This window comes from Lytechinus pictus, chromosome 14 (genome assembly GCF_037042905.1).
Source record: "Lytechinus pictus isolate F3 Inbred chromosome 14, Lp3.0, whole genome shotgun sequence".
In the NCBI taxonomy this organism is placed as follows: domain Eukaryota; kingdom Metazoa; phylum Echinodermata; class Echinoidea; order Temnopleuroida; family Toxopneustidae; genus Lytechinus; species Lytechinus pictus.
Window position 1 is genome coordinate 14520001 of NC_087258.1, and position 16645 is coordinate 14536645.

General features: G+C 36.1%; 2 protein-coding genes across 3 annotated transcripts in view; both read left to right on the top strand.

Moving 5' to 3' along the window:
- The window catches only part of LOC129276207 (alkaline phosphatase-like), a 29339-nt gene extending 27294 nt beyond the window's left edge, over positions 1-2045 (top strand). The window contains exon 9 of the mRNA XM_054912622.2: positions 746-2045. Within this exon, the coding sequence (XP_054768597.2) occupies positions 746-1020 (275 nt within the window). The 3' untranslated portion in view covers positions 1021-2045. The remainder of the gene's footprint in view (positions 1-745) is intronic.
- A 1694-nt stretch (positions 2046-3739) lies between these two features.
- LOC129275812 (glycosyltransferase 8 domain-containing protein 1-like) overlaps positions 3740-16645 on the top strand; it is a 33280-nt gene continuing 20374 nt past the window's right edge. For both annotated transcript variants that reach the window (XR_010295625.1, XM_064109065.1), the window contains exon 1: positions 3740-4246. Coding sequence is in view for 1 of the 2 variants with exons in the window: in XM_064109065.1 (XP_063965135.1) it covers positions 4222-4246 (25 nt within the window). In the remaining variant the exon portion in view is untranslated. The remainder of the gene's footprint in view (positions 4247-16645) is intronic.

Consider the following 16645-nt stretch of genomic DNA (forward strand, 5'->3'; position numbering starts at 1 on the left):
TTTTTTATTCTACATAATTGTACATTATATCGTTTTGGGGAAGGGATGAGAAACATGGTATTGATCACAGTCCATAGTTATGAAAGTGGAGCAAAAACGAGTTGTTGTTCCGATGATAGTTTGTCAGATGGATGATACTTTTCAGTAAGATTGTAAACATCCAATTTAGCAGTAAAACCCATTTCCATAATTATTCAAAAGGAGTATAAAAAACAACAACGAAAAACACTGTCCATATCCTATAAGTGATTGCATATTAATGAATTTGAATTCCTACACGTTTGCCAGGAGGGTACCGGTGCGAATTTGAAAACACTTCAGCTATTTTAATTTGATCGTTCTTTATACTTGTTTAAATTGGATAACCGTGAAATCGCGTGCCGATAGAATTAAATTGAATTAAGTATTTGGCTATTTGAATGTTGATCTCATAGGTCATTCAAAATAGTTGCAAATTGAATTATTACATCATTAAATCGGTTGAAATTTTGACGAAATTGGACGGGAAAACCTATATTACTACTACTACTACTGCAGGCCTGGATATTTCCTTTTCGTTCTCGTTTATTTTTCCCTCTTCTCACTCCCATTATTTTTTACCCTGTAATGCTATCTTAGAAGTTTTGCTAGTTGCCAATTATTGTTTTTTTTTCTCCCTTTTTTTTTTACTGCTTCGATTGCTAATTCGCCGCCTTTTCACTTTTGATTGTTTCTTTTCTTTTTGTTTTTATTATTTTATTCACAGAGGAACCTGATTACCTCCAAGAGGCTATAGTACCACTCAGGTCAGAAACCCACGGTGGTGACGATGTAGCAATCTACGCCACCGGACCAATGGCACACCTTTTTCACGGGGTCCAGGAACAGAGTTATATTGCCCACGTGATGCGTTACGCGGGATGCTATGACCAATATGACTCAACAAACGCGTGTCTAAATTCTGCAACGAGCATCGTCCCAGGTGCAGCTCGCGTTTCGCTGATGGCCCTGGTGTCTGCACTGATCACGTACTTATTTTAAGACTGCATCCAAGAAAATATTAGATAACTTTTATGTTATCATGAAATGATCACACCCGATATACGATCCGATTAATCCGCGACCGGCCCGTGGGCTTGAGCATGTGGCCAGGCTCAAGCCTCGACTGATCGACTCCCACACAACTTGAGACTACGTTGATATCTGCTCCTTGCTATGACGTCACGAAAATACTGCTGACTGATTGGATGAAAGTTGGAATGATATTGATAAAGAGATGCGAAGTAATTGTAGCTATCACGGGCTGCTCGCATCTTGATAAGAGCTATAACGTCACATCTATTTAGTAGCAAACTGTCAAAATAATCTTAAATGTGCAACAGTGCAGTGGATATATGTATCATTCTATATGTGATGATGCAGCCACACCAGCCATGTGTGTTTGATAAAACAACGTCCAATGCTGTATAAATTTTACTCAGAGTTGGGCAAATATTATCCATGTAATTTGTTACCCAATAAACGTGTATTTTCCCTTGTTTACACAATATTGTGTAACGTTTTTCTCTTTAGATATAAAAATATATGCGTAACTCCCTTTTCCTTCATTCTTACTTCACTTCGGGTAGCATACAGGCCTACTGCTCACGCCATTTTGAAAGGATTACATATTTTGTTAAGAACTAGAAAACAGATACAAATAATTCAGGAATGTTCTGCAATAATGGATTGGGTGTACATAATGAAATTGCCCAGATTTTACAGTCATGATTCAATTTACATTCTGTGTTCTTTGAATAAGACCTTGTAAGCAAATGTCTTTGAACGGAAATCAGCCTTTTTATTTCTACAGTTTTATTCATTCTTTTATTTTGAAAAATATGGATCAAAGAGGTTCTCTTAATCATTATCTATTTGGAAAAAGAAAATAATATCTCCTCATCCTGACTGTTAATGTATGGAGTCAATATTATCATGATTATAGATAATCGCTTATCGTTTTTCTTATTTCTTATGCAATAAAAATGAATAAAGTTAAATGAAAGAATAAAAAGACCTTAAACACAGCCGTTAGTGTTGTTGTATTCGTTTGTTATTACGCCAATGTAGTACGTTTTGGTGAAATCACACATTTGTAACATAATGCGATTGATATGCGATTTATATGCGACGTGAGGTGCAATGGGTATATAGGCCTACTGATGAAATGAAAAATATAATAGTATCTGACTTTTAACTTTACATGAGTAAAATGCAGATTGTTTATCCACTGGTGCAAGCAAGTGTTTTCAACACTTTTTATAATGAATAATGATGCCTCACAAATTGATAAAAACACAATGTCAATGGCGAATGAGTTCAGTTTACTCGATTGAAAATAAACAAATACCAAAAAAAAACACAATAAATTAAATCCAAAATTATCAATGAGATGAGTAAATGAATCTTCTCTTTTTTTCAAGTTATAATTATGTCAATCATGGACTTCCGTATTTTTGTACATTTCATTCACTTCTACAAATAGTTGTTAATCAGATTAAGGATATATAGTGTGCTAGGCATTATTATAAAGTGCAATCTCGTAGCGTACGCAGGATAGGGAGTCGAGTTTAATGAAAATTTGACAAGCAAAAGGAAAAAAAATGGAAATGAATTAAGTCTTTTCGTAAAAAGAAAATCTGACAGGCAAATGAAGAAACAAGGTTTTCACAAAACATCATATCGAATGTCTCCGTGTTTTGTAATAAAAGTAAAGAAAACTAGAGGGGGGGAATTAACAAAATAATCTTTAAAAAAAAATCAGGTTTAATATAATACAGTGCCCTACTGTGAATAATTTTTTAACTGGGGGTGCTGAAGTAAATTTGACAAGCCAAAAAAAAGGGTTTCGATCATGACAAAATGAAGATTTTTTTTTTATAGATTTGATAGATGGTTTCAGTCCTGAGAAATTTGACAAGCAAAAAAAAAAAAGGGGGGGGGGGTCCAACAAAATGTCGTCAATTTTTGGTTTCTACCATTTATCACACATATTTCAGTGCCTTTGGAAAATAACACAAACGCAGCACCCTCACGGAAACTTGCTTCAGCACCCCACTTCTCAGGGCCATGCATGGAAAAGATCAGCTTGTGCTCATTCTCGCAAACTCTCATGAATTCTTCAGTCAGAAAAATGTTTAAAATAGTCATAGTAAGCAGGCAAAGAGGGATGCCGAAGGAGAGAAACATTAAGCAAATTATATCATCACATTTTCATCAATGAGAAAAAGAAATCAACTAATTCGAACATTTTCCTGTTATGTTTCTCTTTCTTAGTGATTTTTTTTTCTTTTTCGTCATACCCTGAAATTATGCCAATGGGGTAAAATGAATGCTGATATAGCCTCATCATGAATATTCTGAATAAGCATGATTGATTAGGCAAAAAGGTACAAAAACAACACATTCAAGGAAATCTAATCATTTCGATGCGAAATTATTATTACTTTCTTAAAAAAAAAAGGAGAATTTCAATTCAGGTCTATAACGGTGATCGCCCCGGCCCCCTCCCCCCCCCCCCCCCGGCATGGCCGTAGGCCTTATGATTTTGCATTATTTGATGAACCTAATAACCTCCCAAGGACTCATATTTTTAATTCGTCAAAATAATTTCCTGTTCACGAATTTCTTCACGGTTAAAAAAAAATGAATGCATTGCCACGTATAAATTTGCACTGTGGATGCCACGTCGCCAGCAACGGGGCGCGCGTTCGAATCCGGCGTTCAACGTCATGCAAATCGAGCGAGCGAGAGATGAGAGCGAGCGTATTAAATGGATTTGCAAAGAGGTCCCTGGGCCCACGTCCACGAACTCGATGTCGAAATTATTTTTGTTCCTGAGGTTGAAGTTTACATCGGCAACATCTTAATCAAATTTCTGATAATGAGTTCCACTACTTAGATATTGACGTTTCCTGTTAATCTGTGGAATATTCGCTTGCAACGGGTAGACGGGAAGTCTTCGAATGATGAATTTTGCTGATGCGTCGATTTGCATTTGTGTAGTCCCGGATATTGATATTTGTTGCAGGGAGTCATCTTCAGAGCTGAGCTGTTTTGTCTGTTGGCGTTGCTGTGCCTGATGCTGAGGTTCTGAGCTGAGAGTGTGGCAGTCACATTTTTTATGCTGCTCGCCTTTTTCAACTTTCATAGGTAACAGATAAACTCAAGATTTGATCAGAGGGAAAAACATACATTTAAAAGATGGCTCGTATCCATGTCACAACGTGTGAGTATTTTTATTTTAATTTTACTTTTTTAGAGAAGTTACTTGTTGAATGTTGACCATGTTGACTAAGTGCTAAGTAAGAGTGACGTTGTTGCTGTTGTATAATAAATCTAATTACAAATGTTACTTGGGCCATATTAGCTAATATGCCCAGCCGCCATTAATACCGCTCATCTAAGTAAAAAATCCGGGACGGGCGCAAAACGCACACATATGAACACACGGGTACAGTGCTTCGCGAAGCGAAGCACTGTGTGTGTTCATATGTGTGCGTTTTGCGCCCGCCCCGGATTTTTTTTTGTTGGTAAAGCTTTACGCGGTATATATAAATCCTAATTTCACTGCGACGAGTGAATAGGTGAGCGTGGCGCAGTGCATAGTACGTTGGCATCCAAGCCTTCGTGGTTCAAACCTCAACATGGTTCTTTTTTTTTAGGGGATCGGGGATGTGAAGTATTTCGGTGCTATTTCTAAAGGTCGACATTCGATCGTTTTTATTGCGTATTTCATGAACTTCAACAACTTTTCTATATTGCTTTATTCCGTATTTTCAGGAAATTTGTCACTCTATACTAGCACCTTAATATGCCCAAAAGAATTTTGAATAAAATATGCCTTTCCTACTTTTCTCTTTCGCTCTATCCCCCCTCAGACATTTCAATCCCCCTGTCCGCTGCTTATATACCCCCAAAAGAAAACCCCTTTTCTCGCCCTCCGGGCCAACACGAATTATTAGAATCTTGGCTTGTTCATCACTCTATACTAGCACCTTAATATGCCCAACAACTTTTCAATATTGCTTTATTCCGTATTTTCATGAAGCTTGTCACTCTATACTAGCACCTTAATATGCCCAACAACTTTTATATATTGCTTTATTCCGTATTTTCATGAAATTTGTCACTCTATACTAGCACCTTAATATGCCCAAAAGAATTTTGAATAAAATATGCCTTTCCTACTTTTCTCTTTCGCTCTATCCCCCCTCAGACATTTCAATCCCCCTGTCCGCTGCTTATATACCCCCAAAAGAAAACCCCTTTTCTCGCCCTCCGGGCCAACACGAATTATTAGAATCTTGGCTTGTTCATCACTCTATACTAGCACCTTAATATGCCCAACAACTTTTCAATATTGCTTTATTCCGTATTTTCACGAAGCTTGTCACTCTATACTATCACCTTAATATGCCCAACAACTTTTATATATTGCTTTATTTCGTATTTTCATGAAATTTGTCACTCTATACTAGCACCTTAATATGCCCAAAAGAATTTTGAATAAAATATGCCTTTCCTACTTTTCTCTTTCGCTCTATCCCCCCTCAGACATTTCAATCCCCCTGTCCGCTGCTTATATACCCCCAAAAGAAAGCCCCTTTTCTCGCCCTCCGGGCCAACACGAATTATTAGAATCTTGGCTTGTTCATCACTCTATACTAGCACCTTAATATGCCCAATAACTTTTCAATATTGCTTTATTCCGTATTTTCATGAAGCTTGTCACTCTATACTAGCACCTTAATATGCCCAACAACTTTTATATATTGCTTTATTTCGTATTTTCATGAAATTTGTCACTCTATACTAGCACCTTAATATGCCCAAAAGAATTTTGAATAAAATATGCCTTTCCTACTTTTCTCTTTCGCTCTATCCCCCCTCAGACATTTCAATCCCCCTGTCCGCTGCTTATATACCCCCAAAAGAAAGCCCCTTTTCTCGCCCTCCGGGCCAACACGAATTATTAGAATCTTGGCTTGTTCATCACTCTATACTAGCACCTTAATATGCCCAATAACTTTTCAATATTGCTTTATTCCGTATTTTCATGAAGCTTGTCACTCTATACTAGCACCTTAATATGCCCAAAAGAATTTTGAATAAAATTTGCTTTTCCTACTTTTCTCTTTCGCTCTATCCCCCCTCAGACATTTCAATCCCCCTGTCCGCTGCTTATATACCCCCAAAAGAAAACCCCTTTTCTCGCCCTCCGGGCCAACACGAATTATTAGAATTTTGGCTTGTTCATCACTCTATACTAGCACCTTAATATGCCCAACAACTTTTCAATATTGCTTTATTCCGTATTTTCATGAAGCTTGTCACTCTATACTAGCACCTTAATATGCCCAACAACTTTTATATATTGCTTTATTTCGTGTATTTATGAAGTTTGTCACTCTATACTAGCACCTTAATATACCCACAGAATATTAAATTGTGTTCAAAATTTTCTATATCGCTTTATTCTGTATTTTGATAAGTTTGTCACTTTATACCAGCACCTTAATATGCCAACATTTCTGTATTGCTTTATTCTGTATATTTTGTATGCAGTCACTATATACTGCATCAAATTAATACGGACTAAAGCAATAGAGAATTAAGAATCTTGGCTCGATCATCACTTAGTACTTTATGCCCACAAACTTTTCTTTATTCTGTATTTTGGTAAAGCTTGTCACTCTTTATTAGCACCTTAATAATTATGCCCCCCCCCCAAAAAAAACACAAAAAAATCTATTATTGCGTTTCAACTTTACTATATCGGTTTTTACGTATTTTGTTGAAGTTTTTATACTAACACCCTAATATGCCTCCCATTTTTGTTGCCTTACTTTTCCTTCGCTCTACCCCCCGCCCAGCCAGACATTTCAAACCCAGAACACCACTTTTCCCGCCCTCCGGTCAATAGTAATTATTAGAATCTCGGTTGATTCGTCCTTATGCTCACCAAGTTTTCTCTATAAGCTTTATCCCGTATTTAGTGAAGTTTGTCACTATACTAGCACCTTAATCAATTTGCCCATCAAAAAATTCAAATTGCGTTTTAACATATGTTTTTCCTTTATTCCGTATTTGTAGCTAATCACCTTTGGAATATACATCTGTACCATTAAAAGTTCGTCTTGCTCTTTCTTGAGGAAAATAAAAATAAGCTAACATTGACAAAATCCATTTATGATAGAGTGACGATGGAAGAGTAGAAAAGATACGCAAAAATGTTGGACATAATAAGATGCCCTATATAGAGTTTAACAATTACGGAATAAAGCAATATTGCGAAGGAGGAAAATTAAGAAACAACATAAAAATACAGCATAAAGTGAAAGTTCATGAATAAATAAAATCATGAACAGATGAAAAAAAGAAAAAAAAAACACAGAGACACGTAATAAAGCAATATACACCATAAAGAATGAAGACTATAAACAAACGTAACAAATTTATTTATTTATTTAAATATCTTTATACAGGATAACAAGCTCAGATTCACTGTTTTTAAACATGGTCCTGTTAAAATGGAATAACAATATATACAAAAAGATAAAAGTGTAACTTAGGTTCTATACAAATAGTGAATGAATTCGATATCAATAACATTAAAATCAGAATCATCACTAGTAAAACAATTGTATAAAAATAACATATTCAATTTTTGAGGAATCAATGAAATGAGAACATTTCTCTCTTGCTTTATTCCATATTTCAAGAAATTTGGGCCTCCATGTATACTAGCAACTTAATATGCCCAACTTTTCTATATTGCTTTATTCCGTATATTTATGAAGTTTGTCACTCTATACTAGCACCTTAATATACCCACAGAATATTAAATTGTGTTCAAAATTTTCTATATCGCTTTATTCCGTATTTTGATAAGTGTGTCACTTTATACCAGCACCTTAATATGCCAACATTTCTGTATTGCTTTATTTTTTTTTTATGCAGTCACTCTATACTGCATCAAATTGATACGGACTAAAGCAATAGAGAATTAAGAATCTTGGCTCGATCATCACTTAGTACTTTATGCCCACAAACTTTTCTTTATTACTTTATTCCGTATTTTGGTGAAGCTTAATTGTCACTCTTTATTAGCACCTAAATAATTATGCCCCCCCCCCCAAAAAAAAAAAAATCTATTATTGCGTTTCAACTTTACTATATCGGTTTTTACGTATTTTGTTGAAGATTTTATACTAACACCCGAATATGCCTCCCATTTTTGTTGCCTTATATACTTTTCCTTCGCTCTACCCCCCACCCAGCCAGACATTTCAAACCCAGAACACCACTTTTCCCGCCCTCCGGTCAATAGTAATTATTAAAATCTCGGTTGATTCGTCGCTATGCTCACCAAGTTTTCTCTATAAGCTTTATCCCATATTTAGTGAAGTTTGTCACTATACTAGCACCTTAATCAATTTGCCCATCAAAAAAATCAAATTGCGTTTTAACATGTGTTTTTCCTTTATTCCGTATATTTGCAGCTACTCACCTTTGAAATATACATCTGTACCATTAAAAGTTCGTCTTGCTCTTTCTTGAGGAAAATAAAAATAAGCTAACATTGACAAAATCCATTTATGATAGGGTGACGATGGAAGAGTAGAAAAGATACGCAAAAATGTTGGACATAATAAAATGCCCTAGATATAGAGTTTAACAATTACGGAATAAAGCAATATTGCGAAGGAGGAAAATTGAGAAACAACATAAAAATACAGCATAAAGTGAAAGTTCATGAATAAATAAAATCATGAACAGATGAAAACAAGAAAAAAAAAGACACAGAGACACGTAATAAAGCAATATACACCATAAAGAATGAAGACTATAAACAAATATAACAAATTTATTTATTTATTTAAATATCTTTATACAGGATAACAAGCTCAGATTCACTGTTTTTAAACATGGTCCTGTTAAAATGAAATAACAATATATACAAAAAGATAAAAGTGTAACTTAGGTTCTATACAAATAGTGAATGAATTCGATATCAATAACATTAAAATCAGAATCATCACTAGTAAAACAATTGTATAAAAATAACATATTCAATTTTTGAGGAATCAATGAAATGAGAACATTTCTCTCTTGCTTTATTCCATATTTCAAGAAATTTGGGCCTGTATACTAGCAACTTAATATGCCCACCAACTTTTCTATATTGCTTTATTCCGTATATTTATGAAGTTTGTCACTCTATACTAGCACCTTAATATACCCACAGAAAATTAAATTGTGTTCAAAATTTTCTATATCGCTTTATTCCGTATTTTGATAAGTTTGTCACTTTATACCAGCACCTTAATATGCCAACATTTCTGTATTGCTTTATTCTGTATATTTTTTATGCAGTCACTCGATACTGCATCAAATTGATACGGACTAAAGCAATAGAGAATTAAGAATCTTGGCTCGATCATTCATTAGTACTTTATGCCCACAAACTTTTCTTTATTACTTTATTCGGCCCTTTATTCCGTATTTTTGTGAAGCTTAATTGTCACTCTTTATTAGCACCTAAATAATTATGCCCCCCCCCCAAAAAAAAAAAATCTATTATTGCGTTTCAACTTTACTATATCGGTTTTTACGTATTTTGTTGAAGATTTTATACTCTCACCCGAATATGCCTCCCATTTTTGTTGCCTTATATACTTTTCCTTCGCTCTACCCCCCGCCCAGACAGACATTTCAAACCCAGAACACCACTTTTCCCGCCCTCCGGTCAATAGTAATTATTAGAATCTCGGTTGATTCGTCCCTATGCTCACCAAGTTTTCCGTTTTCTCTATAAGCTTTATCCCGTATTTAGTGAAGTTTGTCACTATACTAACACCTTAATCAATTTGCCCATCAAAAAAATCAAATTGCGTTTTAACATATGTTTTTCCTTTATTCCGTATTTGTAGCTAATCACCTTTGGAATATACATCTGTACCATTAAAAGTCCGTCTTGCTCTTTCTTGAGGAAAATAAAAATAAGCTAACATTGACAAAATCCATTTATGATAGGGTGACGATGGAAGAGTAGAAAAGATACGCAAAAATGTTGGACATAATAAAATGCCCTATATAGAGTTTAACAATTACGGAATAAAGCAATAACGCGAAGGAGGAAAATTGAGAAACAACATAAAAATACAGCATAAAGTGAAAGTTCATGAATATATAAAATCATGCATAAAAGTTTATGCATTATGTGCGAGATGCGGCAAGACACATCTTGATGTCAGTGGGGCACGATTGACATGGAGGGCGCAACTTTTCGCAGAGGATTAGAGTGAGGATTGTTTGAGAGGATTAGAGTGAAGAAAGAAAGGTTTAGTGAGAGAGATGATTGATGAGCTTGCCGGGCGAAAAAAAAATGAGGAAATTTGTTGACTTGGAATATTTTGGCGGAAGGAGTGAACGAGGTTAAAATTCAATATAACGGGGCATTTATATATAACCAAAAAGGATAACGCAAAAGTGAGTATATGAAATTATTTACAATTTCTTGTGCATACTTTTTTTTTCAATTTTGCCGTGCCTACCAAAATGCCACATTTATTTGAAAATATCCGAGAAGATCGTATATTGGCGGACCGATAGCGACATGATGTTTGCTGTAGAGGGGATAACTTGGGAGTTTAGAATGAAAAAAAGGAAGCTATATATATGTTAAAATAAAGTTTTAGGCCGACACGCTGACTACGAACATCAAGTGCAAACTAGTTGCGTGAGTTTTTTGTTCCATGTTTAGGCCCCCTGTTGCCTAAACAGAGAAATGTTCCGGGTGTTATTTCAGGTGACTCAATATACTCAATAGTAAACGCACATCGTGTTAAAATACATAGCGATAATATAAACGAAGTGAAAAAAATAACAAAATCCTGTTTGGAATTATTGGTACCATTATCTATAGCCCCTGGATCCTGAAATATATATATTTTCTAATTAATTAAATCACTGATCGTTGATTCCCTGGCGCTGGCCTGCTAACTGCCGCCGGGGGAACCTCCGTACGTCTTGAGCGCTAAACCAGTTTCGGCTGTCAGCTCATCTCATGTGGCGTGCTGACTACGATGCTGGACTGCAGATCAAAAGGTTCGAGTTCGATTCCCATCAAGGACAGAAAAAATAAGGTTAGTAAAACAGTGTTATGTAATATAATATGAAATGAAATGTACAGTATGATGAATAAGTTGGATGGAATGAATGAATGAGGAATAAATCCACCCACCATGTATCATACAGAAAACACAAAAAGAAAACGAAAATACGATGCACATAGTATTTTATTGAAAACCCGCCGATTTCATATATTTTAGTGCCCCTTCATCCCCCCCCCAATCCCTAATCCCCGCCCCTCTCTCGCACAGCTGATATACCCATTAACACGCCACTTCACTGAACGCCGATATCCCGCTGACTGAGCTTTGTTATTGTGCGGTCATGTGTGACACCGGTCGCACATGCTCTTACGCACGTCTAGCGATAAGAATTTTCACTCGGCTGAGCAGTTTTAATGGCGCTTGGGCACAATAGCGAATTTGGCCGTTACTTGTAATGAATGTCAAATTTTAAGTTAATCTAAGTCATCTTAACCCAGCTGCATGTAATCCCGAGCTGCCTCAGCTCAGCTTAGCTAATTCATAAAATTAAATCAGGGGCAGCTGAAACTTTAACCTTTTTTTTAAATCGGCCTAACGTTACAGGCAGGGGGGGGGGGCATATTATTATATATATATAACCTCGTTTGTAGGATGAGTGGGGGGGGGGGTAGCCAGGAGGCTCCTAGAGAGTAAAAATCATTTACTAACGTATGCGTACTCTCCACGGAGCCAGGGATTCCATCCCATTCATGTGCGTGTACCGCCAAAAAACCTCAAACTTTCGCCCCTGAGATTTCTACTTCTAAAAAAGATTAGGGAGGCAGCGTAGCTCAGTCGGTTAGTGCGCATGTTTCGGATAAGATCGTAGATCTCAACGTGAGGGGTTTGAAACTTCGAATCCCGCTCATGCCGAAACGCGTCTGACAAAAAATCTGATGCTATACTTTAGCGTTGTGTGTTAGCGTGCCTCACCACTGTATTCAGTGCCGGTGTGAATGCAGTTGGTCCCGTGTATAGGAGAGTCACAACCTATGCACGTTAAAACCAATACACTATTCGTCAAAGAGTAGGGTGTTCACCCGGTGTATTGCACCTGCCGGTCCCGGCAAAATTCAGGTCAAGTCAACCTTGACGTTCATATGCCATAATTATCAATATAATGATTGTGGGAATTAACGGAAAGACAAGACGAGATCTAGCCCCAATTATGTAAATGGGATACAACTTAATTTCCGACATTCCTATGCTATCGATTTTAAACAAGGATTTTTTTTTTTTAATGAGAAAAATATGAAAAGATGGGGGAGACTTGCTCGATGTTTACGCCACCATCTTGTTTCTCATTGTTCTTACGGATGCATGCGTCCGTAACGTTGGCGAAGAGGATCACCAGTCGTGCATAAAAGCATTCGTATCTTAGGGCTTTATGAAACACCCACCAGGAGCGTTTACTCACAGTTCACAAAAAGTTCAAAAATATAGTCTACTTTTTAATTCAAAGTTGATTAAAAAATTGTTGCGTATGGGAAAACATGTTACGTATAGGACATTTACACACAATGTCAATGGGGAGACATGTGTACAAAGTGAATGGAGAAAAACAAATTTCAGGATTGCTTTTAAAAGGGATTTATTCACTTTTTCTTTAGTTTCTAATAACTGATTTGTTATAAATGCTGATTAATGAAGACAATTGAAGCAAAAAATTGTGAAAAAAGGGAAAAAAATAAAAACAATAGCTATACATAAGAAATTCATGAAACCATGAGAAAGAAGAAAAAATTGTTGAAATGGCTAATATCCTTTTCAGTCATATCAAATAATGTCTCAATAGAACATTAAAAAAATCAAAGAAAAACTATTTTGTTATTTCCATATTTGAAATTATTTCAATTTTTAAAATTATGGGGGAAATTGTGTGTACTCTATGGGGACAAAATGCCCCATACGTAACTGTCCCATACATAACATGCAGGGCGCGACAAAACCGCTTGCCCGCTTGCCCGGGGCAAGTGAAAATGACGTGTGGGCAAGCATTTCTCAAAGTCAATTGCCCGATTGGACAAGTGGTTGTTTTGGAAATAAAATGTCAGTCGACCCTCTAAATTTCAATATCATTTGGATAATCACAACTATCTCTCAGAGTATGTCAAACCAGTAAAAAAACAGTGGAATCTGATATAAAAACAGCGCCAATTACCAATAATTTATCGCCAGGTACCTCGTTCGAAAAACCGTGCCATCGCATCTTACGTTCTATGTGTGCAATGCAACCAAAAAATTACACGGGGGCGGCGGGCGAATTCGCCCCGGAAAGTCCAAAAAGAGCCCCAGAAAAGGGCTAAAAACATTCACACGAGGGCGACTGCAAAACTCATAATCGCCCCCGTCAACACTGTATATTTCACAGTGGCAAATTGTCCATAGACTGTGTACAACGAATAGACCGTCTCGGCTCAGCGAATCGGAGACCGCTGATTGGCCAATCGCGCAGATCACGTCATGACTACGTGTCGCCAAAATAATTCCTTCGGACTGCGTGCGAAAGTATCGATAGCAATAACGATATCCGGTCACATTGTCTACGCGGGAAATGGTCTTGGTTCGTGATCGGATCGCTCCAGTATCGATCGAAAATTATCGAGACTCGGCAATTTCATGCATATTCACGCGACGCTCCGAAACCCGGAAATCAATTGACTTTGTACACGTTGCGATAGACTCTACAAACTCCAACGAACACGATGCTATATCAACGCTAATTCGTAAGATTTTGACCGAAAATCAAGAAGTAATCGAAATTCGCTTACCTGTTCGGTATCGGTGAGAAAATAGATCCTCCGAGAATACCTTTCATAATTCATATAAATTATAGGAAAGTGAAATTCTAGGTCGATTTTGGTACGAGGTGATAGAGTATTGCACACTTGTTTTGGTGGAATACTGTGTGGGGCTATGGAAGGCTTGCACTGCGCATGCTTACTATATTTTCATTCATAAATTGGCTCTCGGCAGTGGCTGGATGACGTCATGTAATAAGCAAAATATACACGCCCGCTAGCGTTGAACGCACCGCATGTACAGTACATCTTGTTAAAGCAGAGCCTGCAGCAGAGCAGCCCTGCACTGCTGACCAGCATCCCTTCAATGTGGCAGACACACACACACACACAAACGCAAAAAAGCCGCGAAATAGCTCCAGAAATTGTAGCCCTGGAAAGTGGAAAAAGAGCCCTGGAAAGAAAAAAAGTAATTTTTTGGTTGGTGCAATGACTGCGTATGCGCTACTTGAGCAATTTGCAAAAAAACACACCAAAAGTGGCTAAAATTTCACATTTTGCAAAAATCCATGAAATGGCCATCTATTTTCCATATTACCTTGAAAATGTTTTGATAGTTGGAAACTACTGAAAAAATGAATATTCAGCTCTTTCTTGACTCTCTTTCTTTACTCTGATTTATGATGATGTACTCGGTAAATGCTTTTTATTATTGTGGTCCCACATGTAGACTTTCATGTTGACTAAGTGTAAAACGATCAAATGATATGATCAAACGAAACGATCAACGATCAATGCTGCAACACCATGAAAAAAACCCATGAAAGTCTACATGCGGGAATACAATTTAAAAAATATTGACCAAGTGTAACATCATAAAATGATGAAGAAAAGACAAGAGAGAGGTGAATATTCTTAATTTTATTGATAGTTTCCAACTAATCTTATAAAAAATTCCAGGAAATATGGAAAATAAATGACCATTTCATGGATTTAAAGATGCAAAATGTGAAATTTTAGCCACTCCACTTTTGGTTTTTTTTACATCATAACGGATCTTTTTCAGAGTCAATAAAGAGCTGAATATTTTTCACTGGCTTTCTTTATAGTTTCCAACTAAATCAAAACAATTCTAAGGAAATATGGCAAACAGATAACCATTTCATGGATTTAAAGATGCAAAATGTGAAATTTTAGCAACTTTTGGTGAAGATTTTTTAAACCTTAAATTAAGCCCAATTTATAAATAGCGAAAAAAATCAAAATAAACGTAATGACTCAGGCCTACGTTGCTGAAAATAAACTTTTAAATGTGCGTTCTTTTATACTGTACATGATTCTCAATCGTTGTTATTTTGTATGACCTTTAAAAATAAGAGTACCGGTAGTGCCGTCAATGAAAAAAAATAAAACAACTACGGCAAGCAGTTTTTTCTATTGGGCAAGCAAACTTTTTCATCACTTGCCCGACAGGGCAAGTGACAAAAAATTTTTTTGTAGAGGCCTGTAACATGTCATTAATTTGTTTAATTAGAATCTGTAATTAGAGGGTTTTGGCTTATGACATGAAACTTGCCTTAGATATATATTATATATATATATACTAGAGTGTTGTGACTTTTATCACACTAAGTTACAAATCAAATGAAATACTTTTAGAGAATTCTCAACTTGAAAAAAATGTTTTAAAAATTGTCTTTTTTCTGCGTCCCACACGTAACAGCCCATTTTTTCTCTCTAAAAGGTCAAGGATATACTGTATGTCACAATTTTTTGCATGATTATTCTTCTAGATATCTACCATCATGAGGGTATTCAATCTAATCAAAGTCATTTAACACTATTTTTCAGGTCATTAAAGCCTCTGAAATGTCCCTTACGTAACACACGCAAATTCTTGAACTTGTCCGCGACCTAACCAGTAGAATTTAGTCAATTTGATGGTGTAACAAAAAAAAATTCTTGTTATCATAAACAGCCTCTTCTGGCCTCGCCCAACTCATCTTACATTTCAGCCTGTTTCACTCCTTGTCCTAGATCAGTCTCAAAATCAGTGATTTAAGGACGTTCCACAGTTATATTTGTGCGCATTATGATCTGCGCATAGTTTACACTCTGCGCGCTGACGTCACAATGGATGAACAGGTATTAATTAGCTGCGGGTATGAGCTGATTTTTCTCATCTTCTGCACTTTAACTGCAGATCCGATGCGTTATTTCATGAAGCTAAAAAATTGAATTATTCCATGGACCATTCAAAAAAATATTCTCTACAATTTCAAAATACTTTACTCTGCAGTGCTGCCAAGAATCACGAATATTAGCCCGAGTTTGAATAAATGGTAGAGTGGTTTTGATTTTTTCTTCACATAGATACTAAGCATTCGGCCCATTTTTGGTGTTTTAAAAAGCACATTTGCTCGTATAAAAATGCTGAAAGTTTAAAAACAAGGACATGAACCCCTATATTTTAATGTCTGTACCTCTTAGGTACATGTATACCTTCCTCTACAACTCTGCAAATTTTGGTGAAAATGACATGGATTTTGAATAAAGTGCAGCATTTATTGTACGTTTGTAGTTTGTTACTGAAATTTTACATTTTTCAGATTGGGATTTTGTTATCTTTTACGCCAATTTTAAGAACTGACAGTGCTGTTAAACTTAAAATTGCAAACAAATAGCACTGTTAATAGATTCTCCATTAAAACGATACAATTATTAACT